At 36.2% G+C, this 25,612-nt stretch overlaps 2 protein-coding genes across 4 annotated transcripts in view; one reads left to right on the top strand and one right to left on the bottom strand.

The window, feature by feature from the left end:
* VPS50 (VPS50 subunit of EARP/GARPII complex) overlaps positions 1–20,469 on the bottom strand; it is a 132,808-nt gene extending 112,339 nt beyond the window's left edge. Inside the window, exons 1-3 of the mRNA XM_021689524.1 lie at positions 20,341–20,469; positions 14,209–14,277; positions 1,001–1,123 (exon numbers count right to left, since the gene is read on the bottom strand). Coding sequence (XP_021545199.1) covers positions 1,001–1,123; positions 14,209–14,277; positions 20,341–20,373 — 225 coding nt within the window. The 5' untranslated portion in view covers positions 20,374–20,469. The remainder of the gene's footprint in view (positions 1–1,000; positions 1,124–14,208; positions 14,278–20,340) is intronic.
* Positions 20,470–20,630: 161 nt separating this feature from the next.
* Positions 20,631–25,612, top strand: part of HEPACAM2 (HEPACAM family member 2) — a 47,842-nt gene continuing 42,860 nt past the window's right edge. Inside the window, exon 1 of one of the 3 annotated variants that reach the window (XM_021689724.1) lies at positions 20,631–20,705. The gene's annotated coding sequence lies outside the window, so the exon portion shown is untranslated. The remainder of the gene's footprint in view (positions 20,706–25,612) is intronic. The other 2 variants (XM_021689725.1, XM_021689726.1) reach the window with 2 other exon arrangements.

Genomic DNA, 25,612 nt, shown 5'->3' with positions numbered 1-25,612 from the left:
AGACTTCAGACACGAAAGCTTCCACATGTTTGTTGCCCAACCCTCTCACGTGCCATCCCTCACCCAGCCCTATAGGACAGAAGAAAGTCCCACATCCTAACCTTACCCTCCATCAGCCATAGGTATATCCCTACTTGTCTACAACAGAACTCAAAACATTTCCCCTCTGAAATATTAGGAATAGTAACTAAGCACTATACTGTGATAGTGACAGTTGCTGGAGTACATTCTAGATTCCACATCAGCTTTCAGAAGACAGGATGGGAAACTAACAAAAATGCATACTGCTGTGTATACTGGAAACTCCAAGTTTCAGTCAATGGACTGATGAAACTTCAGAACGACTGGGGGCTGATGGTGTATATAGTGCATATAAAGTATGTATGCATACTGTATTTGGTTTCATCTAAAACCAGATTTTACTATTCTTTTTTGAATTTCCTATAAATTTAAAATGCCAACATTATAAACATCATGGCATAGAGGTCTTTATCATGGCAAAACAATTATGTAAAGATACATTGATGATTAAAAGTCTCAAAGCTTCTCTAAACATATTTCGACAATATAAAATAAGATAGAGGCAGCATACCAACATATTGCATGCTAACAGTTAAAAACCAAAAATACATGGAGGGGGGTGGGAGGGATGGGGTGGCTGGGTGATGGACATTAGGGAGGGTATGTACTATGGTGAATGCTGTGAATTGTGTAAATAAAAATAAAAAAATAAAAACCAAAATTACAGAAATGTTTCCTGGACCAATATTCTATAGCTGCACTTAATTTTACATTTTTTAAAATAATTTAATCATTAAACAATGTGGACAGTTCAATAAATCACTATATGGTCATCATAAACCAGTCCTAGTATTAAGGAAGGAAAGAAGGAAGGAAGAAAGGATGGATGAACACCCCTAAAAAGCATTCAAATCTCATCCCCCAATTCAGTCACTGAACAAGATAGGGTTTAAATAGGTTTTAATGAATTTTGTTTTACCTCCAGCTCATATTTAACAATATCAAATGAGTCCGTTGAAAAATACACTTGTTCAATACTATTAATTAGCTCTTGTTCAGCTTGAGGGTCACTAGGCTGGTCTCGAAGTTCTCGGAATTCCTCCTTTAAGAAAAAAAAAAGAAATCACAATTACAGTACTTGTACCTGTTATAATTCTACCTGCATGGAAATAAATAATCACCTGTCTTAATAGTCACAAATCTCCTGGGAACCATTCCAAGCAAGGAGATAAACTGACAGAAAACAGGAAAGTTCATGGAAAATTAGGACTACTAAAGCACTAAAATATTAAAAACTACTCATCTCTTGGAGAAAAAAAAAAAATAGCCAGTCTGAAGATTCAGATTTTATTTTCAATTCTGGGTGTGCCAATGGATAGGTGGAAGAATTTATAAGTTTAACAAAAGGAAAAACCAAAGTGACTACGTAGTATCTATCATACATACATACCACATACATACGCATTTTCATCATTTAACATTCTAAAATCTGTCTTAGCATAGATAACCAGGGAATATCTCAATGACTTGCAGGTCACAATCAGCATTAAAACCCTGAGCAGAGCAGACATCCTTCCTTGTGCTAGAAATCTCACTGCTCGGCTAAGAAACATTGGCTCCAAAAAAGATTCACAAGTTTAGCTCTGTAATCCTATGAGGCTTCCTTCAAAGTGTGCTGATAATGCAATTAATGATCTGATTATGAATCTAAAGCTCTGTATTTGATAAAACGCTTTCTTTCTAATGATACAGAATGGAGCTTCTATGGATTTACACAACTAAAAAGAGCTTGACAGACAAATCCCTACCCCTAATGTCAGCATCCTAATCCTATGCAATTTCACTGCATAATTGGATAAACCTTCAGTTAACTGGGAAATTTCATTAACTCAGACACCCACTCTCTGCCATACTAATTAATCAACACATTATTATAGACATTTAACAATTTAGTCCTTTGATTTTTTTATTCATATTAATCTCAAATACATTTAAGAACACAAAAGAAACTCATACTTAAAATAATTTTATAGTCATTAAAATAATACTTAACAAAAATCCTTAATAAATCATTAATTAAATACACAGAAATTATAATGTCAATTAGAGAACATTGTTTTCCAAATAGAAATACTCTAGATTATTTTATTGCAGGGCACAGTTTTCATTTATAAAAAAGAATCTAGCTTATATATCTTTTAGACTTTAATTTATAATTTAAATATGAAAAATTATTAATTATAAAATTATCTCCTCTTAGATTCAAGCTAAAAGAAAATATTAGAGCAATAAATCTGAAACTCAAGAGAATAGTTCTGTTTGTATTTAAAATTCCAATAAATTTAAAAGAGAAGGCAAAGTCATACAAAAATCAACTCTACATAATTAAAAGTGCATGTGAAAGAAAATGCCTCTTCTGTACCAAAACTCAACTTATAAAATACATTAACCAAAAAAAAAGGGTCAAAGATATAGTCATCAGTGATTTAGCATGCAATCAAATACTATGAGTAAAGTAAGAAATCCAGTGTCCAAACAGTGGGAGCTGCATTCCTCTGTGTGTATGTGTGTGTGTGTATGTGTGTTTGTGTGTGTGTAGCAGGGGGTTATCGACAACAAACACACTAATCTGCGTTGCACCCTGGACAATGACGCTGAGGGACAGACTTGGGTTAAAACCACACCACTTACAGAAAGGTTTCCAACTAGGCTACTCATGGGCAACCTCCAAGCATTTAATAAAAATTTGAAATGAGTGAGACATGAAATGGAAAACGAGATCAGAAATTCTTGGCAATCTCTCTCCCTAAGAGCCCACAGGCATTTGAAATACCAGCTTCTGATGCTGCAACCTGAGGCAGGGAAAAAGACCCAGGTGAGGATACGGCAATGCTGCCTCCCTAGGAATTTCACAGCACCACTAAGAAACAAATGAGGTTGGTACCATTCAAAAAAAAAAAAAAATTCTAAAAATTGCTAAGACTGAAAATATCAAGTACAAAGTCAAGCAAAAAATTCAAATAGACTGCAATGAATGAACACTTTCATCTTAAATATAGATATGCCAATGACATATAACTCCATGCTGACGTTCTCCATACACTACCTAATGAATTGATCTAAAGGTAAAGACCCTTAGGTTTTAGTTGTGACTCTGGTATTAACTTGGGCAACTCAGTCATTTTTTCACCTGTGAAGGACATATACACAAACACACACACACAATGACAAGTGAAACAAATACCCAAAGTTATTAAGAATGTCAAAGGGAAAACATGATTTCATTTATAAATATCTCACAAGTGTACACTTCACAAACGTAATGAATCTGTAAAAAGGGTACAATCTGTACATGTATATAAAAGGTCAAGTGCCATTCCTTCTTGGAGAACTAAGCAATTATATCAGAGAGAGCAGACAAACCCATATAATTTCAAAGAACAGACGCATAACACTTGACACTCTAAGTAACCTAGACTAAGAAGAGGGATAAAATCAAGAACGGCAGAGAAAGAAACATAGCACACAAAGTAGAATTCAATCCAAAACAAATGTCCAAACTATATCCCTATAAAATACCCTCTCCTTTCGGACAACTTAGTGGCTCCTCTGTGAAAATATACACTATACACCTGAACTCATTTAGACAAACTCCATTCTAACTAGATCCTGATCACGTTCTTCCTTTCAATCCCACTGCACCTGAGGGCTGCAAGACTGCTTCTACCTGATCATTCTCTACATGTTTCACTACTGTTAGTGCCCCCTGCTCAATCCAATAACACACCTTTTGAGAACTGAGATTTCTCCCTATTCCCCATCATTATGTTCTGTAGTGCCAAGGCACACTGTAGAAAGCAATCACTGACTGACTAAAATTAATTTACATAGTGAGCTGTATAAAAAAAAAGAGCAAAAAGAAAGGAAAGGACGTTGTTTTGATAGTCAAAACTTTCCACAAACTCTTAATAAAAGATCTCTTTCTTCTAACTAGAAATAATAAAAAATGTTAAGTGATTTCAGGGATACTTTAAGCATGTAAATTAGAAAAATAAACAAAAACAGCAAGATTGTATATTCTTACCACAATTACCCCATAATTTTGCCATTATATAAACTGGTTTCCTTGAATTGGAGGTGTAGAAAAATACATAATTCTTCACCTAAAACCAATTTTGCAAGCCAATATATATGTATGAGACAAAATTTTACATAAACAAAATGAACAAAATATTTCCTACAAAAAAAATTTAAAAGGCAAAACCAGGGGACCAGAATAACAAATGAAACACCTTATACCATATTAAAATATATGATTTCTTTTAAAGTTACAATAATTTTTGATAAGCTAAGTTTGAGAATCAAGTATTTCAGTCTTACAGACTATTATAAAAATTCCTTAAAGAATTTTATTTTATAGTAAATTTTAAGTCACATAGTAACTAATAAATACATGTTATCATTAAAGTGGTATAAATGCTCTATAAAACTTGAAAATCCAAAAATAATATATCGACAACTATAGACCATCAAAATTTGCCACAACTTGCTTGCTAATGGTAATCAACTACACTTAAAGAAAAAGTACATTGCTTACCCCAAAATTAAGACTGAAGAAAAACTACAATTAAGGTAATGAATTTAACTATAAAGGGGATAAAAATAAAAATACAATGACAAAAAAGAACAAATCAAGTCTCTCTTCCATACTATCATTAGGAAATAACCTGTCTACTTTCAAAGCTCTCTTATCATACCTTTCTCAATTGAGTCACATATTTCAATTTAACATTTTTTTTAAATTCCCACTATGTAAGAATTCCCTATACTAGGTCATACAGAAATAAAGTTGAGTAAAAAAATAGCTGCTGAAGTAATAGAAGAGGTCAGATGAAGGAAGAAGCAATGCCCCTGCAAGGCAGAACATAAGGGAGAACAAACAAAACCTAGGGCATCGAAGGGCAGTGAGTCCACATTTGATGGAACAGGTGCCATTTAGAGAAGAGAGAACAGGTGAAATTTCAAATTTGAGAAATTTGGGGAAATAAGGTAACAAATACAAAGCAAAGCACAAGTAAAAGCTGTAGCGGGAAAGCATACAACAGGTTAAACGGCAGAGGATGGCTTCACAGGGTGGAAAAATGTCAGAGGGAGCATCTACATATACACCAAGAGGCAATAAAATGCAACAATAGAGATTTTTTTTAATCCAATATATTTTTATATACCCTAGAACCATATTTTTCCTTTACTAAAAATAAAAGCTTAACACCTATCACCGTACCAGATGCTGTATCAAAAAAGTAAGCATAAATATTCAATATTTTCTTAACATAATAAACCAAGCAGGATTATTTTAGACAAGTGGTAGAAAACAAAGTAGTCAATATTTTAGAGGCTGTCTTTTCAGCAGTCACAATACACTGTAGGATTGCATCTAATTCTACCTAGCCTATTTTTTTCCATTTTGATCAGCTCTGAGATAAAGCTGTATGAACATACATATAAAATGCACATTATAAATGTAACTTTATGAAAAATGAAGAAAAACAATCATAACAGAAATTTAAGTGAACATCTTTGTTTTAGCCAAGTCATTTTTCCTCTCAACATAACAACAAAAGGTTTTATGAGAACTGGGGATTCAGGTCTATAAAACAATTGGAGCCCTCAAGTGTAAGGTGTTATAAAACATTTCCAGTGTATTTATGGTTTCTAAGAACTAGGCTATAACTTTACAAAGCAATTTCCTACTTAAGAGTTCATCTCTTATGGGAATGTATTCAAGTTTAGGAGAAAAAAAAAAAAGACTACAAATTTTGCATTTAACCACTACTTTTAAATTATACAAAATACCACACAAATTAAAAATACCAACTCAAGTTCAAATTTTTTCATTCTATTCACTTTCAGAAGTGTAAAAAGTGAGCTATGACAACTTCACAGTTCTCCTTACCATTAGTAAACTCAATTTTCTCTTTAATTTCGAAAAGCAATTTAACCTAATTTTTAAACTCACAGAACAGCTTGGAAACTTAGAGTCTTCAATAGTAGGTTTTTTATTCAAACAAAAAAGATGAATGCAAAATCTTCATTTCATAGGTCAAGTTTTAAAACCCCACAAAAACTGTACAGAATAAAAAAAAATGAAATGCAAACCAACTTCCATTTCTCTACGTAGTTTATTAGACTACGGTTCACATTACAATCCTGAATGGCAGAATGCATTGTGTTGAGAGGGAGTAAGGAAGAAAAAAAAAAAGAAATTTTATTCTTGTAAAGCATGAATTGGGGTTTACCAAGACAAATCTTACCAAAGGTTTTTTCTTACTGTTTGCATTTCTTTGTCAATCAACATTTTAAAAAAAGCTACTCTGCTATAATAAATTCTAAAAATAATTATAGTCTTATCAAAGTTAATATCACATTAGAGCTTTAAATGAGAGCAAAAAATGTTTAGCTACCAAAATCTTCTAGCTAGAAGAACAAAAACATGAAGTTTTCAATATTCAATCAGTATTATAAAAATCATAAATCACTGAACAAAAATAGGTTTTGTTTCCAAATGAAACAGGATTCAAAATCAAATACCCTAAAACCATACATATACCATATAAATTTGTAATGAATTGCCAGATGTCGGATTACGCAGGGAAATGGTACATTTTCTTAAAATCCCACTGGAACAACAATAATGATCCATCAAAGCACCAGGCTCATCATCCATTTGTGTTTGTGTGTTTTAAATAAAACATAGCTTTTAAAGCCTACTTAGTTGTTGTTGTTTTTTTTCAGGCTTTCAGTGCCATCTAGTGGAATACTGGTGAGGTTACAATTGGAAGGGAGGTTTCCATAAAATGATTTATAGATTTTTCTAGAAGGTTATTAAAGTGGCATTATTTTAATCCAGCTTTATAACACATTTAAGTGATTTAAATAATGTATTTTAATCACTTTTTATACAAAAAAGCATCCAAATAAACACATATTTGTTTTTAAAGAAAAAGATTATGAATGAGAATTGATTTTATTCATAAAAATATACCTATTAACATATAATAAAAACACAAAGGGCGTCTGGGTGGCTCAGTTGGTTGAGCGACTGCCTTTGGCTCAGGTCATGATCCTGGAGTCCCTGGATCGAGTCCCGCATCGGGCTCCCTGCTCGGCGGGGAGTCTGCTTCTCCCTCTGACCCTCCCCCCTCTCATGTGCTCTCTCTCATTCTCTCTCTCTCAAATAAATAAATAAAATCTTTAAAAAAAAAAAACACAAAACTAGAAAGCATATCTTTCATATGTGATACTCTGCCAAATGTTTTTATTTACTTCTCTTACCCAACAGTTATATTTTTCACGGGTATTTTTCTAAATTTATTTCTATGAAAAGGAAAACACTAAAGATAATAGCTTTAGAGACATCAAATATTTTTTTTTTAAAAAGCTATCTTTAAAAATTTCTCAACTTCAGTGAAAAACATCAAGCTGTCTGCCACATTCCTGTCCATTTGGACGCTAATACTAAAGAAAGGCACGTCACAAACTGAAGTAAAGAGAGAGAGAGAAGCCCAGTGTATAGTCTGGATTCTGTTTTTCTATTAGTTTTAAAAACATCTCATCAGACCCACTCTCCAAAAGAAGAAATACTATCTATTCTGAGAAAAGACGTCACAACACCTTTGATCTCAGTGTCTAGAAACCACAATCTTTCCAATACCTTCACCTTCCACGTCCAATAAAATCCTCAGTCCTAAATTCTGCTTTTAAAACATCTCTCAAATTTAACCCTTCCTCATTTCCTAAACTTCATGTTCTTATCTTCTTCTTAATCACGCAATTAAGACAACTTCCCTCACAGATCTGTACCTCTGAAACAAATAATACAATATATGTTAAAAAAAAAGAAGAAGAAGAAGAAGATAGCAGGAGGGGAAGAATGAACGGGGGCGGGGAATCGGAGGGGGAGACAAACCACGAGAGACAATGGACTCTGAAAAACAAACAGGATTCTAGAGGGGAGCGGGGTGGGAGGATGGGTTAGCCCGGTGATGGGTATTAAAGAGGGCACGTTCTGCATGGAGCACTGGGTGTTATACGCAAACAATGAATCATGGAACACTACATCAAAAACTAATGATGCAATGTATGGTGATTAACATAACAATAAGAAATTTTTTTAAAAAAAGACAACTTCCCTTTCATAAGCTCAATGTTTACCTCAACACCAGCTCTCTTGACTTAATCCAACACACTTTCCTCATATCTTGGTAAAGTTCTGAAAACCAAGCTCTGTAGTTAGTGTGTGGTTTTAGGATTCTTTTCATAGATGCTAAGAAGTCAAGTCAAATCCATTTATCTTACTTCACAGAAGTATTTTACAAGCAAGAAAACATTCTGTGCAAACTCCTAGAACGTTATATAAGAGAAGGTACTCGATAAATATTTGTGGAATGCATTAAGTATGCAAACAAAAATACTTTCTTATATTTAGACAAATATATTTTCAAGTTTTGACTGCAACCGAGATTTCTTTTGTTCCCTTGGCCTATATTTTTCTTTAATGAAAAAAATCAAAAGCATAGCTAAACCAATCATGTAATAGCAAACCTAGCTGAATCCTATTTGTATTTATGAGTTAGTAAATTCAGGGTCTTAAAAACAAACAAAAAAACCTTAAAGAATAATACCAGAAGGCAGTAGTTCAGAAAAAATACAATGTTAATATTAGTATTTTTTTTCTCAGTACTCTTTTTATGATATATAACCATTACGGAAGAACTATGGAAAGTGTTTACTTAAAGTTAAGATACAGATTTATAAGGTTCTGAATACTGATTTTTTTTTTTTTATTTGAGAGAGAGAGAATGAGAGAGAGCGAGTACATGAGAGGGGGGAGGGTCAGAGGGAGAAGCAGACTCCCTGCCGAGCAGAGAGCCCGATGCGGGACTCGATCCAGGGACTCCAGGATCATGACCTGAGCCGAAGGCAGTCGCTTAACCAACTGAGCCACCCAGGCGCCCTGAATACTGATATTTTTAATCAGGATTCAACATATACTCTTGAATACAGTCCTAATAAGTTCTGTAACTACTAACCCTGTGGCTATTGTGATTATTATATATTATAATAAATTTTGGTCTCAAGTCTTCGTAAGTCTTACAACCAATTGAATGAAGTAAAAACCTTTCACATCATTCAAAAGTATTAATTTCTTTAAATGGGAACAAATTTAGTCAGTAAATACTATATAGCTTAATTTCTTATATCCTTACCTCAGCATGGAAGTCCCATTAATTTGAAGTAAACAGAATCCATTCCCCAGGAATGAAATTTTAGGTCATCATTAACTCTTTACTCTTTCGCACAAAAACTGTCCATAAAACTTCAAAAACTTTTTCTACAACAATTCCTGTGGTTCCCCTTTCTCCATTCTTGTCATCACGTCCTCCACTTGGCAAAACTTCCCAAACACTGCTCCACATTGGAATCACCTGGGGAATCTCTAAACTTTACTGATGGTACCTGGCTCCACCCCACACACTGTGACTTAATTAGAATGGGGTAGGGCCTGGTTATTAGTGATTCTAATATGCAGCAAAGTTTGTACACCACTGACATTGGCTCTGAACAATTTAAGCTGAGATTTTTGAACTCTCAAAGTTTCCTTTTCTATAAAAAGTTCTGAAAAGAATCCTAATTTTTTTTTCTATTTTCTCCACCAAAATTCCAAATTTTCAGTATATGGATCATTATTTGACTCACATGTCTTAAAATGGGATACAGTGTCATCCTGCCCATAAAATGCAGAAATTGTACCAGATGATTTCTAAGGTTTCTTCCCACTCAGAATTTATATAGTTCTCAAAAAAAAAAAAAAAAAATCAATCAACAGTCCTTTCTGGATTCTCAAGCACACCTAACACCCTTCAGTTTTCCTTCACCATCCTCCTCTTTCTAGTGAGTTGCACCATATGAAATTTGCCAGTATTAGATTATTTTTAACTCAAAGAAACAGCCATTTCCTATGATTCATCCTAGTATTTCCCTACTATTTATTCTTTATACAAGAACTTTTAAAAAAACATTTATTTATTGGAGATCGAGAGATTTATTTGAGAGACAGAGAGCGCACACAATCGGGGGGAGGGGCGGGGGGAGGGGCGGGGGGAGAGAGAGGGAGAGGGAGGGAGGAGACGGAGAGAGAGATAGAGGGAGAATATCTCCAGCCAACTTTCCACTGAGAGTGGAGCCCGACTCGGGACTCGATCCCATGACCCTGAGATCATGACCTTAGCTGAAATCGAGAGTCAGACGCTTATTAACCAACTGAGCCACACAGGTGCCCCAATACCAGAACCTTTAACATAACACAACCCAAGCTAAACTACTTCTTTCTTGACAACTCCACTGAAATCTCAATTCCTTATCACAACTTAGACATTATGACAAGAAAGGGAAGAAGAAATGGGTCCATACCTAAAGACCAAGGATGCCTTTTTTTTTTAATGTTCTACATACGTATACTTGAGTGCGTTAGAGCTATTAGATGAAGTTAACGTTTAAAAGTTTTACTATACAAGTATTTACATTGACTACTTAAATAGCATAAATTGAGTTTGTTTTTTACTTCTTGCATTAGAATATCAGGGGAACCCAAACTAAGACAGTGAGGCATTTTTTTTATTATTGAGAGGTACAATTGACATGCAACATTATATTAGTTTCAGGTGTACAACATAATAATTCAGTATTTGTATACATTGCAACATGATCATCACAATAAGTCTAGTTAACATCCATCACCAGACATACAGAATTTTTTTTCTTAGATGAGAACTTTAAGATCTATTCTCTTAGCAACTTTAAAATATGCAACACAGTATTATTAACTATGGTCACCATGCTGTATATTACACCCCAATGACTTATTTATTTTGTAACTGGAAGTTTATACCTTTTGACCCCTTTACCCATTTTGCCCCCTCCCCACTGCCTCTGGTAGCCACCAATCTGTTCTCTGTATCTGTGAACTGGTTTCTGTTTTGTTTTGTTTTTAGATTCCACATATAAGTGACATCATATAGTATTTGATCATATGGTCTTTCTCTGACTTATTTCACTCAGCATAATGCGCTCAAGGTCTATCCTATGCTTGCATGTGTGCGTGTGCATACACGCACACACACACATATACTTTCTTTATCCATTCATCCATCTATGAACACTTAGGTTATTTCCATGTCGTCGCTGTTGTAAATAATGCTGCAATGAACATGGGAGCGAATATATCTTTTCAACTTATTGTTTTCATTTTCTTTGTAAGTGGAATTGCTGAATCATACAGTAATTATATTTATAATTTTTTTCTGTTAAACTCTCTATATTATTATTATTATTATTATCTATTTTTAATTTTTTGAGGCACCTCCATACTGTTTTCCATAGTGGCTGTACCAATTTATATTCCCATCAATAGCGCACAAGGGCTCCTTTTTCTCTACATCCTCACCAACTTCTTTCTTGTCTTTTTTGATAACAGACAATATAACAGGTATAAATTAAGCTCAAAAAATATCTACCCAAGCCAAACTACTGGGTAGCTTGCTTTTCAAACCTAGTATTATACTGTAAGCATTTTCTCTGCAATACATTTTACTAACTTTAAAACCCAAACTTCAGAATAATTTATAGGATTTAATATTTTTGAAAAAAAAAATGGAGGAGAGGGGAACTACACTGACTACTCTATGTGAAAGAGCCTCTGGCTTCAGAGTTTAACTTATCACCTATTTCCTTTATAGTATCTGTCAGACTTTGCAATCATCTTGTTTAGTGCCTGTCTTCCCTCCACTTGAACTAAGTTCCCTGGCAACAGAGTTTTGTCTTTTTCACTACTATTCAGTCCCTAGAGAATGTCTAGCACAAAACACATGCTCAATAAATTTTTGAATATACATAGGGAAAAGACCAAAAGGCAATGTTAAACTTGACTATGTTGGTGATTTTGTGATTTTTTTCCTTAGGTATCTTTTTCTGTTTACCGTGTTTTCTATTTACAGTATATATTATTTTTATTACAGGAAAAGGTTATTTTAAAATAATCATTTCAGGGCACCTGGGTGGCTCAGTCAGTTAAGCATCTGACTCTTGATTTCGTCTCAGGTCATGATCTCAGGGTTGTGAGACTGAGCCTCCCCCACCCCCACCCCCACCCTTCGGCTCTGTGCTCAGTGGGGAGTCTGCTGGAGATTCTCTCTCCCTCTCCCTCTACCCCTGCTGGTGCACACTCTCTCTTTTTCTCTAAAAAATAAATCAATCTTTAAAAAGTAAAAATAAAAAAATAATCATTTCAAATTAATGTTTCAGACTTTGTAGAAATACTTCTAATAATTTGAAAAATTCAATATAAAGGTCATCTTTTGAAGCCATAGAAGTTCAGTTTATCAAGAATTAGCCATGACATTAATTTTAAGGCAACTGTATAAAAACAAATCATGTAAAAATATATATCACCACCACTCATCATCAGGGAAATGCAAATCAAAACTACAACTCACCCTATAGCACTTGTGATGTTTCAAGAGAATGCAGAGAGAGAACAAGCACAAAGAGCTTATGAGCTTTCTTAGCATGAGGCTACATTTAAGCTGATTGCATTGATCCTAATTTTGCTCTTAACTGTTTTACAATTTAACAACTTAGCTTCTTAGACCAATGCCCCAAGCTTAATCATCACCTGAAGCATTTACATTTGCTGACCTTGTGATCCCAGACTGGCCTCTCTACCCAGAGCCAGGCATATCAAATCACACATTGCAGGCCACGGATGGGGCTGGGGTAATGGGACAGTGAGAAGACTGGGTAATGAGATCATTATAAATTCACTACCTACCCCTACTGGAAAAACATCAAGGTGCATGGTTTAAAGACAACAAAAGTTCATGCAAGGTTTAAAAACAACAGAAAGTTCTTATGCAATACATTCATGTATTTTTTAAAGAGGCTCACCATCAATTTTACACTGGTTCTGAAACATCTAATGCAATCTAACTCAAGGCATGTTCATAATGCATGATCTCTTTTCTTGAGTCAAAGAAATAAAAAGAATTATTTGTCAATTAGGATTTATGGTTATGGCTTAGTTCCCAATTTCAGCAGATGCAACAATCTCTTATAACAACAAACAAAACTGTTCAAAATGCCTCTTTAAGCTTTTTGTCTGACTCATTTCATGCAAATGGGCTGGTTAGAATTTTATCACATTTGGAGAATATGCTTGAGCCTGACCCAAAATTAAAGCTAAGCTATAAATACAAAATTCACGTTAAGGGGTAAGACTCCTCATAGGGGTGGAAAATCACTCTCCTGAGCAGCTGACACTGAGGAGTCACGACAGGCCTTATGATTGCTGACCAAGAGAAACAAACCCTCTGTATTAAGATGCCAGAAACAGAAAACAAATAGTACTTTCAAATATGATCCTCAAATTGAAAATCCCAAGAGCAGACATTCAGAAGACACTTTGATCTGTGATGGAGCTGCTATTCACGGAGGCAGCTCTAAGTGGCAACACCCTGGAGTGAGAAACAGCAGGGGATTTTTTTTTTTTTTTTTACAATGGTTAATAATTCTCCTGAGGGAAAGCCAGCTAGCTTTCAAATAACACCTATTAAATTTGTAAACTGAGAAGTTCACATAAATCAGGGGATTAAAATCTAAGATAGCTACAATTTAGTATAAATTATGCTTTAGCTACCTGCTCAAAAATCTGCTCCATAACAAAAACATAATTAACGATGATTTTTGACTCACAGTGTTACAGCATAAAAAGTAAATTATTTCATTTTATTTCTCCAAATCACAGCAGAAAAATCAATAAGTTTCACATACATACATATATATGTGTGTGTGTATAAAACTGCTTTCAGGCTAAAAAGTTGATACAATAATAAACTCTAAATTTATCAATTTTGCATTTTCTGCTTCACTATAATAAATCATACTGCATCCCAATGAGGAATGAAAGCAAAAACAAGCCCCAAGCCTACTATACTATAAAAATTTACCTAGCTCTATCATAACTACCATCTGCCTGTGGGAAGGAATAGCTTCTGTGAATCAATTATTATCCAAAGGCAATATTATTTCTTAAGGAAGTGAAAAGTCACGCTCACACATGTAGATCAATACCTTTCCAGGGACCCGGAGACTCTCAATGGCACCAAGATCACTAAGGCTTTCCGGAGGGCTTTTCAGACCCTTAAAAAAATAGTAATAATAAAATAAAAAGAATTTTAATTATGCTGCAGAACTGTAAAATGATAGAACATACTTATTAAAATAGAAATCACCATTTTAAAAATAGAAGTTTCCTGCTTTAAAATATATAGAACATGTCTTCTAAAAACAACTGTCAACTTAATACATATAGTACTATTATCAAATCAAGTAAAGATGTACTCTGGAAGTTTAAAAGTATTATATGGCAGCTTCACAACTAATGGTTGAAGTCTAGCTAAACCATGGTTTAAAAACAACCAACAGACAAGAAAATTGGGTGACAAAAAGCATTCTATAAAAGCACTTATATATTAAACATTATCAAATTCACCTGATAAGAAGGACCAAGTATTATGATTCTGTGATATAATATAGCAACCAGCTAGCTAATCAAAGACTTCTAAATAATGCCAATTGCTTAATTAATACATAAATACCCTTGATTCTACCTGATTATTTCTCACCAATGTACCCAATTTATACTTCAATCTCATGGGACTTCAATCTCATGTCTTGCTGCTTTCTACTGTTCTTTAGCTCCTTGGTACCCAGTAATTTCTATATTCACATCAACTGAGGGATTCTGAAAATCTCATTTGAACCAAGGAAAGTTATCAAGACAGAAAGAAGTTAGCAATCTCACTTTTCTTTGAAAGCTCTTTTTAAATATAGGCTCTTCAAAGCAGATATCTAAAGTCCCTGTAATATTAGTTTGTAAACAAAATTAGCTGGTACATAAATTTGAAGAGCATTTTTGTCCTTTAGATGCCCTATATTTGCCCTATGATGTCCTCAGTTACCAAAACATATGGCATACTTAGGTTGACTATTTGAGACTTACAGCAGAACTTACTTATTTTTAAATTATAGAGCTATGTATTCTATCTTCCCTATTATAAAATATGACCAGCCATAACTACATTTTTTTAAGATAAGGTGCTTTGCCTCACCCCTAATTATTCCACTACTCCCAGAACACCCCACCCAGGCTTCTCTCACTTTCATTCTCTCATATTCTCTCTATCCCTCTTTCTCTCCCTCTCATACACACACATACACACACACATATACATACACACGAGTGCAAAACTTCATAATTTGATTCAAAATCATGACCACTCCAAAATATATTTTTAAAATATAACTGCCATGCCTTTTATTTTTTAAAGACTTATTTGAAAGAGAGAGCGCACAAGGGGAGGGGCAAGGGGAGAGAGAGAGAAAGAAAGAGTCCCTAGCAGATTCCACAGAGTGCAGAGCCGCATGCAGGGCTCAATCTCACGACCCTGAGATCACAACCTGAGCAGAAACCAAGAGTCGGACACTTAACCTACTGCGCCACCCAGGTGCACCTGCCATGCCTTTTAAACAAATATTTTTAAAACTATAGATGTGTTTATCCAATCTAACAGAAATTCTTGGAGGAATATATCACAGGTAATTTTCTTTCTCCCCAGAGCTACTCAGTAAAGAAACCAATGCCTGAAATGTAAAGAAGAATGTATATCAATATACAGGAAAAGGCCTTATCTCCAAATTAGTCACCCCATACAATAATAATTTGCTACTAATATATGGCAACTTTCTACCAAATGTACAAAATAAAAGAAGTAAAAATTGGAAACCCTGTTACATGTTAGGAAGTAGGGGAGCTCAGTGATTCAGGGAATGGGCCCCGTGGTCTTGAACAACTTATCTAACCTGCCCATCTTTATATTCTAGTGAATGTGGCAATAATGCAGAGGCCAATAATAAGGAGTAAAGGAGATAATGTATGTGAGAGGCCAAAAACAGTGTCTAGTACATGGCAAGCATTCTTTAAGTGCTAACCATTATTCTGATTATTACTGTGATCACAGAGAAATGCTTTTCTTTTATCAAAACTGAAATAAAGAATTACATAAATGTCTCAGAGCACATCTGACACGTATATTTTAGGATTATAGATCTTAAAGCCTTTGATTAGCAATTTTATAAATTTCTACTGACAAAAATGAAGTCATGATTTTTATCCTCACTTCTCTAAAGCAGAAAGTCATGGTTATAACTATGGTATTCTGCTTTTACAAAATCATTAACCATTACTGATTTTCTTTGGTATTTGGTATTTGTTTGGATAAATTTCTCCAGTTTAAATTTATACAAAATTCAGCATAAATAATACCTGCCTCTGCACTTTATTTCTTTTCTCAAAGAAGATTAACACTTCAGACTACTTCTGTTAGATCTACATGAAGCTTCTATTTCCATTTATGAGACCAGCAACTTATGTCCCAAAGATCAAAAGGAGCATATGAGGTGATTGCTGCCTCCTCTTTTCAGCGAAATTCAACATAGTGGTTATACTCAGTCCTCAATTTCTCTTAAACCCACCCTAATCAGGCTTTCCTCCCCATCACTTCATGAAAAGTGCTGCTATCAGGTACCTGATGACCCCCATGCTGCTCAGTCCAAAGGCTCATTCTCATCTTCAGCCACCCATCTGCAGCAGTTAGCACAGCTGATCATTCCCTTCTCTTTTAAATTTTTTACTTCGGGCTTCCACTCTACTTGGTAGCTCTTTATCTCTTTATCCACCATGTATCCAAAAAATATTTACTGAGCATCTGATACGGGACAGGTGATCTTTGAGATGCTGCAGTCCTCCCTTACTGGCTGCTCCTTCTCAATCTGCCTCGCTAGATCCACCTCTTCCCCTAACCCTGTAACACTGAAATCTCAAATGTTCCAAGTGTGGACCCCCGTTTTATATCCACACTCATTCCACTGGTGATCGTAGCCAGTTTACGTACCTTACATGTGCTTGTAAGTCCCAAATTTGTATCTATATCCTGTGTTGCTCCTCAGTAATTGAGACTCTTAGCCAACTGCCTATTTTATCTCGCCACTTAAATATCTAAAAGAGGCTTTCAAATGAACAAGTCTAAAAACTTTCTGCCTTTCCTGAATCTGTTCCTTCCTCAGCCTTACCCACTTCGTTAAATGGCAATTCCAATGGCTGGGGCCAAACCATCTGGAATCAGCCTTGATGCTCCTCTTTCTCTCACAGCCCAAATACCATCTGCCAAGAAATCCTGTCAACTCTGTATTTACAATATACAAATGATCTAACCTCTTCTCAACCCTTTCATCACTAACACTCTGGTTAAGGCCCACACATTCTCTCATTCAGATTACTGCAACAGCATCCTTTTTGTACTCCCTGGTTTTGCTCTTTTTCCCTCTTCAAACTATTCTTTTAAAAGAGGCCAGAAAGATCTTTCTGAAGTCCATTTATGTAAAAGGAGATCAAGCCTCTGCTTGCTATTTCAATCATAATAGAAGCATGGCTTTGCTATTAGTGAGAAGAAAAGTAGTAGGAGATGAGGTCAAAATGAGGTCCTGTGTGATCTGGCTTCCTGCTCTCAGCTCTCTGACCTCATCCAGACCTCATCTCCTACTGTTTTCTCCTCACTTACTTTACTCCACCCACACTGGCGTCTGGCTGTTCCTCAGCCATGTTCCTGCCTCAAGGCCTCTGCATTTGCTCTTCCTTCCACCCGGAATGCTCCTCCCCAAATATCCGCATAGTTCCCTTCCTCACTTCCTTCAGGTTTTTACTCCAATGTCACCTTCTCGGTGAGACCTTCCATGGCCAAACTATCTAAAATTATAAATGATCCCAATGTGCCAACAACTCCCAGGCCTCCCTATCCCCTATTCCTCCTAAGCATTAATCCCTATGTCTGCCTGAGCACTTGTCTGTTTTGTTCACTGCTACACCCCCAAACTTAGAATAGTGCCTGGCACATAGTGCTCTGTAAACATTTGTTGAATGAACTGAAGGAACAGAGGGCCAACATAATAGAGAAAGCTGAACAACAGACCTCATCTAAATAAAGAGTGCCTACAAAGCCCATCCTCCCACTCTTTTCCACACCAAGATCCTTGCAGAGCTGAAATACCAAAAAACCTAAGTTTCATAGACCTTTCTTGTCTCTCCACCTTAATGATATTATCAGCATATTCTTTAGCCTTACAAAAAAGAAACATCTTTGTGTATATTTATTTGTAATACTACTAAATTTAACCCAATAATAAACAGTACTAGATAAAAATCTCCAATGTAACTCCAGGCGGCAGCCTACTTTCATACCTCAAAGATTCATGAAACGTGTATTAGTAATGATTAAACATGTGGAAGTCAAGCCATAAACAAACATAATGAGGATGACTTTTAAAATCTGTGTAGGGGCGCCTGGGTAGCTCAGTCAGTTAAGTGTCCAACTCTTGGTTTCGGCTCAGGTCATGATCTTGGGATCATGAGATCAAGCCCCACATCAGGCTCTGCATTCAGCATGGAGTCTGCTTGAGATTCTCTCCCTCTTCCTCCACCCTGCCCCCCATTCGAGAGCTCACTCTAAAATAAATAAAGAAAATCTTTTTAAAAATCTATGTAAAACTCCTAATTTTACCTCACTTTTTACACAGTATAGTTCCAGCTTTTTGTATGTGTTCTTTAGTTTTTTTCTATACCAACTAAGCACTGATTTGACCTGCTCAAGTCCAATAAGCAACCGATGGAGGCTGAAGAATCACCATTTTCACAGTTGCACTACATTTAGGAGACCTCTGTGATCAAGCACTTCCTTGGTAAGACCCAGGAGATGTGTTAACTCCTTTATCTCTTTATCTTCATCATATCATATGAACATCACCACCAGGCTGACCCCATGAGTTACATGTTACTATTTATATTTTAAAGATGTGGAAACAAATGCTCTAAAAAGTTTGGTGACTTCCTCAAGATCACATGGCTCCAGCAGGATGGAGCAGGACCCAAACATCCTCAAGTAACAAGTGGTATGAACCATAACACCAGTACTCAACAAATGTGAGGGATCGCCACTTACTTAAATCTTTTATTATTCAAAGAACTTTTAAATTTTATTTTCATGACATTAACAATATAATTTAAAAGGAGTAAAATAATCATGTAGGATTCACGTATTCTTCACAAGATATTTACCATTTGTAACCTATTCAGATTATCTCTCAAATAAGAGTTTAATTTGGAATTTGTAATCTCCTTCTAATCAACAACAAAACTCACAAATGAACCTTTCACTGAATGATTATCCTCCATATTCTCCAAAGTCCTCAAAATTCTCTGATTTAAAATTCTAAATTATACTTCTTTCATATAAAGATAATGATGAATGGCCAATTCTGGTGAAATATTAGAGTTGAATAAATAAAGGTATTTAAAACCAAATCATAACCAGTAAGTGTGTAAAAGGAAATTCTGCCACTTCTTCCTTGAAGGAAGCTGAGACATTATTAGGAAGTCCCTAACATTTATGAGATGGAATTAAAAAAAAAAAAAAAAGCCAAAGTTTTTATTCATGAATTGTCATTGCAGCAAAAAATAAAAGGCCATTATTTTGCCATAACAACGATTTTTTAAGTATCTTTTCACATACATTAAATTATTGGTGACTCTCATAAGAGAACTATAAAATAAGATTAACAAAAATAATTATTATTCTCATTTTCACATCTGGAAATTTAAGCTACAAGGTTTGTGAACTTGCCCAAAGTCATAAAGCTACCAATTCTGTCTTCAACTCATCCGTTTTTTTCACGCTTTCCAGTCATCTCTATTGCACAGACCTCACCTCCCTACCCCGGCCACCTGCTCAAAGACGACACACAGCCTAGATAAAGGGAGCCCTGCAGCGTAGCTGGGGCTGTCACTGGAACGATGGCAAAAAGGAGAGGAGACAAAGATAGCCCTCATTGAAACTCGCTCATTGACCTTATCTAAAGGAATATTTCTGGGACGCCGCTACCCGCCTGAGCAGGGCTCAGATCACGGTGGCTCAGGTAAGTTTTCCAGGGTGTGCCCCGGCTTCCCAGTGCCCCTGATACCTGCCACCAGCCATACCTTCAGTTAAGCCAGCAAATCTTATTGCTCCGCCCGCCCCAGCCCAGAGACAGAACATCTAGGCTCCTCTACCAGCAGAGACGGAGGAGGCCTTCGCTTCAGCCTCCGCTACTTACCTGTCGGGTCATAAGAGATTTGATTTTTTGCATGTCGGAATCGTAAGAGTGGTACCTTGCCGCAAAGAACTAATAAATCACGCCGAACCACCAGACAGCTGGCCCGGGCACAGAGAAGCCATAGTGACTAGTCACGTGGAGCTGCTGACCCGGGTCATCCTTTCCCGCGCTGAGCATGCTGGGCATTGTAGTCTTCCGGCCGCCGCGGACACCGGCAATGAAGAGACGAGGACAGCTCAGGTACTACATTTCCCAGGAAGCAAAATAGCGGACGCTTCAGTTAAGCCAGCAAAGCTTGTTGCTCTGAGTGACCACGGCGACCGCCCGTCTTTACGGAGGTACTTGCTCTTGGTCACCCCGCTTCGGTAAGGCGAAAACCTAACTCATAGCTGACCAGGCATTGAACGACAGGAGCAAGCCCTGAGAAGACCGTATATAAACCGGACTGACGTGATTTCCCCCTCACAGTGTAGTGGAGGAAACCCAACCTGGTCCAGAGAGGCGGGGTGGGAGGACGTGAGACTGACGTGACAGGATCTCAAGGAAAGGCACTTTCCCAGAAGTGATCTGAGAACCTGGGACTCTGCAGCTGGTTCTGGGCTTTGGCCTGAGGAAAGGTGTGGTGCAATAGGCAGCTGTCCAAGGTTAGGGCTGTTCTTCCTCAGTCTTGACATCCACTGCAAAAAAATAAAACCGCATCTGATCTAAGGCAAGTCGAGATAGAAAATATAACAATAATAAGTATACATTTATACACTTTAAAGTTCTCATTTCAACTCTTAGCAGTTTAGTTAAATTGAGGAAAGTAATAGGAGAGGTGTTAGGCGTTTGATTTAAGAAAGAACTGTCCAGGGGCGCCTGGCTGGCTCAGTCAAGCATGCGACTCTTGATCTCAGGGTTGTGAGTTCGAGTTCCCTGTTGGGTGAAAAGATTATTTAAAAAACAAAATCTCTAAAAAGAAGGAAAGAGAAAAGAAAGAACTTTCCAATTATGAGAATACTAGGGGGAAAAAAGCAATCCAGAGTTAACAACAGGTAGCATTTATTGAGAGCTTACTACATGTCAAGAACTCTGCTAAAAGCTTCACATATATTATCTCATTTATCCACACAAACATCCTATGGGGTTGTACAATTATCCCCAATTTATTTTTTTCTTTTATTTTTTTCAATTATCCCCATTTTAAAGATGAGGAAACTAAGGTATGGAGAAACTAAGTAACGTGTCTAAGATTACTGCAACATACAAACAGAAACTGAAGGAGTGATTATTTGGATGTTGTTTCAAGTAAGAGTTTCATGTATGGTGTTGAAGAGTGAGTCATGAAGTATGGTACCAATAATTTTTTAAAATTTACATTTAATTAATGTTTATTAGAAAACCTGTGAGTTCAGAAATATTTCCTAGGACAACTGAAAAAGTGTTAAAGTGTGCCAAACTAATGAAAAATACTAGGTAAACCATAGTATGGGTGGTAGAAAGATATGGCAAAAATAATAAAAGTAGTTTGCAAATAACTGAAGCTTAGAGGACATTATATAGAGGTTATTTCCAATTCTGAAATTCTATCATTTGACCTCTGAGTCTTGCCTTTCCCTTTGTCTCATCTTTACAAATGAGGTGGTAATATTTGACCTAAGATTTTGTAAGGATAAATGAGATGATGTAGTTGAATACCAATTTATAAATGGTAAAGCACCTTACAATTATGAAGAATTATAGTCACAAGTCTGCCTAGTTTGCTGCTCCAACAGAACCACTTTGTACATACATCTATCATTGTGCTTAACAGTTGCTTTTGAAATTATATGTTTACCTATATGCTTCTCTGTTATTTCTAACCCCATAAAAAATTCCAGGCACTTTTGGGCAATCCTAGTTTAGTTCATTCTTTACCTGCTCTAGTCTTTATTGCCAGGCAGTTCTTATGTGAAAATAATCAGTATTTAAAAGTCCTTGAAGGGGTGCCTGGGTGGCTCAGTCAGTTAAGCGTGGGACTCTTGGTTTTGGCTCAGGTTATGATCTCGGGGTCATGAGGTCAAGCCCGTGTCAGGCTCTGTGATCAGTGCAGAGTGTGCTTGAGATTCTTTCCGCCTCACCCACCCTCCCCTCTGCTCCTCCCTCTGCTCACTCTCTCTCTCTAAAATAAATAAATAAACAAACAAATAAAATCTTTTAAGAAAAGTCCCTCAAAGCATCAAAAGAAACAGAAACTGCTGACTATATTAGCATATAAAATGAAACCCAATTCAGTTTTTGATTGTTAGGCACTAGGCAACACTACACTAAACACTTTACATTAGTAACATAGAGTTTTGGTCCTCAAGCAGTTTACAAGTTAGTTGAAAAGCGTATATTAGAGCTGATCCAAGACCAGTAGTCTCAAACCTGACCATTCAAATGCACCTGAGGAGTATGCCATTGTTACTGTTTTCTTTCCGGTTCTTTGTTTAAGATCTTCAGTGATTCTTACAGGCAGCCAGCTCTAGCGTTTCAAATCCATTCCTTAGAAATGAGAAAATTGATCCATCTAAGGTTTCAAGGTCACACATTTTAAAATTAGAGCTTGAATTGGAACTAGAACCCAGATCCAAAACCAGAATTTCCCCCTTCATACAGTCAATACACAAAGTTACAAGTGACAAAAAAGATTTTTTATTCCATGTATATTTTGTCTTTTTCTATCAGCCTAATTGGGGAAATTAATATTTTCTGTAACTATTTGACCCTGAAAAGTCAAGAAAGCATTAAAACTTTATTTTACCCTAATACTCTAAGTTTTAGTTTATTTCTTATAAACTAAAAATAAATGAACAATCCAGTCTTCTACAAGTTCAAAGTCTGTAACCATAATATTAAAAACATGTAAATCAGTGCTGTTGTCTAAATAAACTATATGCACATAAGGCTTATTTAGGACTTTTACATTTGCCTGAAGGCTGTTAGTGATAGGACAGAGCAACTAGCAGAAAGTTTGGATGGCCTGCCAACAAGTCTTGAGGAAAGCTTGCCGGGTGATAGCCCCTTAGTAAAGGACTGCCAGCCCCATTTTTGAAGATTGAAACATCAGGGCTAAGAGTTTAAGTTGTTCTGATTCAAGACAGCAGCATTAGCAGTAAAGTACGATAAGGGCATATTCCTGATGGCCCAAACCGGAGGAGCCTCTGGAAACTTAAATAAAAGCTGGTTTGATTAGGAAGATACATTTCAAATCATCCTATAAATAAATATCAAAGCAGCACAAAGTTGTGGCCTCTCCAGGATGAGGTAACTACACTTTCTGAGCAGAAAACAAAACACTTGCTGAAGGTAAAGCGGTGAGCTGGAGAGGAGCCCAGGAAGGAAGACTGCTGCATAGTCATTTAGCAGCCACATCAGTAGATCCAGGCTTCTCAGAGGCAGCACTGTAGATTTAACTATAGAGGAGTGAACACCAGCACAGGCATAGGTGATTGAGATGGCCTCCTCTAGCGGCCAGCTTTTCCCAGTAACCTGTAAACTGTAACCTTTCCTAGGATCTGTCTAATTAGAACATAAGACAGTGCTTTCTTTCCCCGGTTCTTAGTCCCCACTATTCTACATTGACTTTGGCATTGGCATTTTACCACCTTTCCAATTCTTCTTAACCATTCCAAAATATTCATATGCTACTAATAAATAATGAGTGCAGGTGTTTAAAATGCATGTAGCCAACTGCTTGCCTTATGAAACAAGACCAATCTTAACAAATGAGATAATAAATGTGACTTGAGAAGTGACAAAAAAGCCCGCCCCCTCCAAAAAAAAACTCCCCCCCATACACAGCGGCTCTTTTCATTGCTTGAAATTTAATCACTATAGATATGGATTGCTTAAGTTAGTCAGCCTTTTCACTTTAAATGTAAATATAACTATGATCAATAAACAGGCTCCTGAAGAGTATAGTAGAGCAGAAACCCCCTGTAGATTACAAGTCAGCTGTGAGATATTGATGGTGGGAAATTTCTCATATAATAATAAAACACTTTAAACCGTTTTTTGCAACCATGTAAAAACTGACAACAGTTGAAGTTCTATTTTAGCATTACCTTGTATGGCTTCCTGAGTAAACATCCTGAATTCAGAAATTACTCTGGCAGGTAAGATTTAAGCATACCATCTGCCGCTAGAGGGCGCTTTGTCGTGGATGTGCCACGTAGCACTTTCCCAAGGCTTTGGGTACGGGTATTGTCATTTTTTCATGTTTGCCATGACATGAAAAGATCACAACTATGATTCATTTTGGCATTTATTTACATTTATTTACATAGTGTCCATTATCACCTATGTCATAAAAGAAAGGACATTTTAAAGTAACACGAATGGACATTTTAAAGTATAACACGAATTTGCCTAGGACCCAGAAAGCTTCACCATGAGCCACCACTGGGTTTGAAAAACCCTGGAAAGAGTTTATTTTAAAAATGAAATTAGAAATTAATATTGATTTAAAAGATGTGAGGGGAATCTATGCATTATCTGTAGAATGTCTCTATTACTGAATTGTGTTTTTTGCAAACCAATGTTAAAATTTATATGCATTTCTTAACTTCAATTGAGAATCAGAAGACAGTGGCCAAGGAGCATTTGGGGTTTATTTCTTAACAAAAACGCTAGTTAAGCACCGGTGAGGTGCTAAGGATCCATAATTAATTAGAACGGTTTTTGTATTTGAGTTGCCCAGAGCAAAAATAAACATGCAAGAAAATTAATTGAGGTTAATGAGATAAGTGCTACAATAGATGTATATCCAAGATTTAGAGATAGCACAGAGAAAGTTGTGGTATAGTAATCAGCTGGGGGGAAGCTCTTGCTGTTTTTCTGAATCATGGAGAGATTATAAAGTGACCTCTGAAGAGGCCTCAGGTTTTCCAAAAGTCACTCACTCTCTTTGCCTATAAAAGCACTTCTGGAAGAGGTGGGAGCCTGGGGCGCCTGGGTGGCTCAGTCGTTAAGCGTCTGCCTTCGGCTCGGGTCATGATCTCAGGGTCCTGGGATCGAGCCCCGCATCGGGCTCCCTGCTCATCGGGAAGCCTGCTTCTCCCTCTCCCACTCCCCGTGCTTGTGTTGTCTCTCTCTGTCAAATAAATAAATAAAATCTTTAAAACAAAAAAAGAGGTGGGAGCCTTACTGCAAAAAATGTTTCCAAACTTGGATTCTAAAATAACTATCATTCCTTTTTTTTTTTTTTACCTTTACACTTAAGGAATAGTCTTTTTTCCATTATTGAATTCCTTCAATGAGCCTTTACTGT

Source organism: Neomonachus schauinslandi, chromosome 12, assembly GCF_002201575.2.
Source record: "Neomonachus schauinslandi chromosome 12, ASM220157v2, whole genome shotgun sequence".
NCBI lineage: Eukaryota > Metazoa > Chordata > Mammalia > Carnivora > Phocidae > Neomonachus > Neomonachus schauinslandi.
Note: the sequence above shows the minus strand (reverse complement) of the source record. Positions and strands in the feature narration are given on the sequence as shown.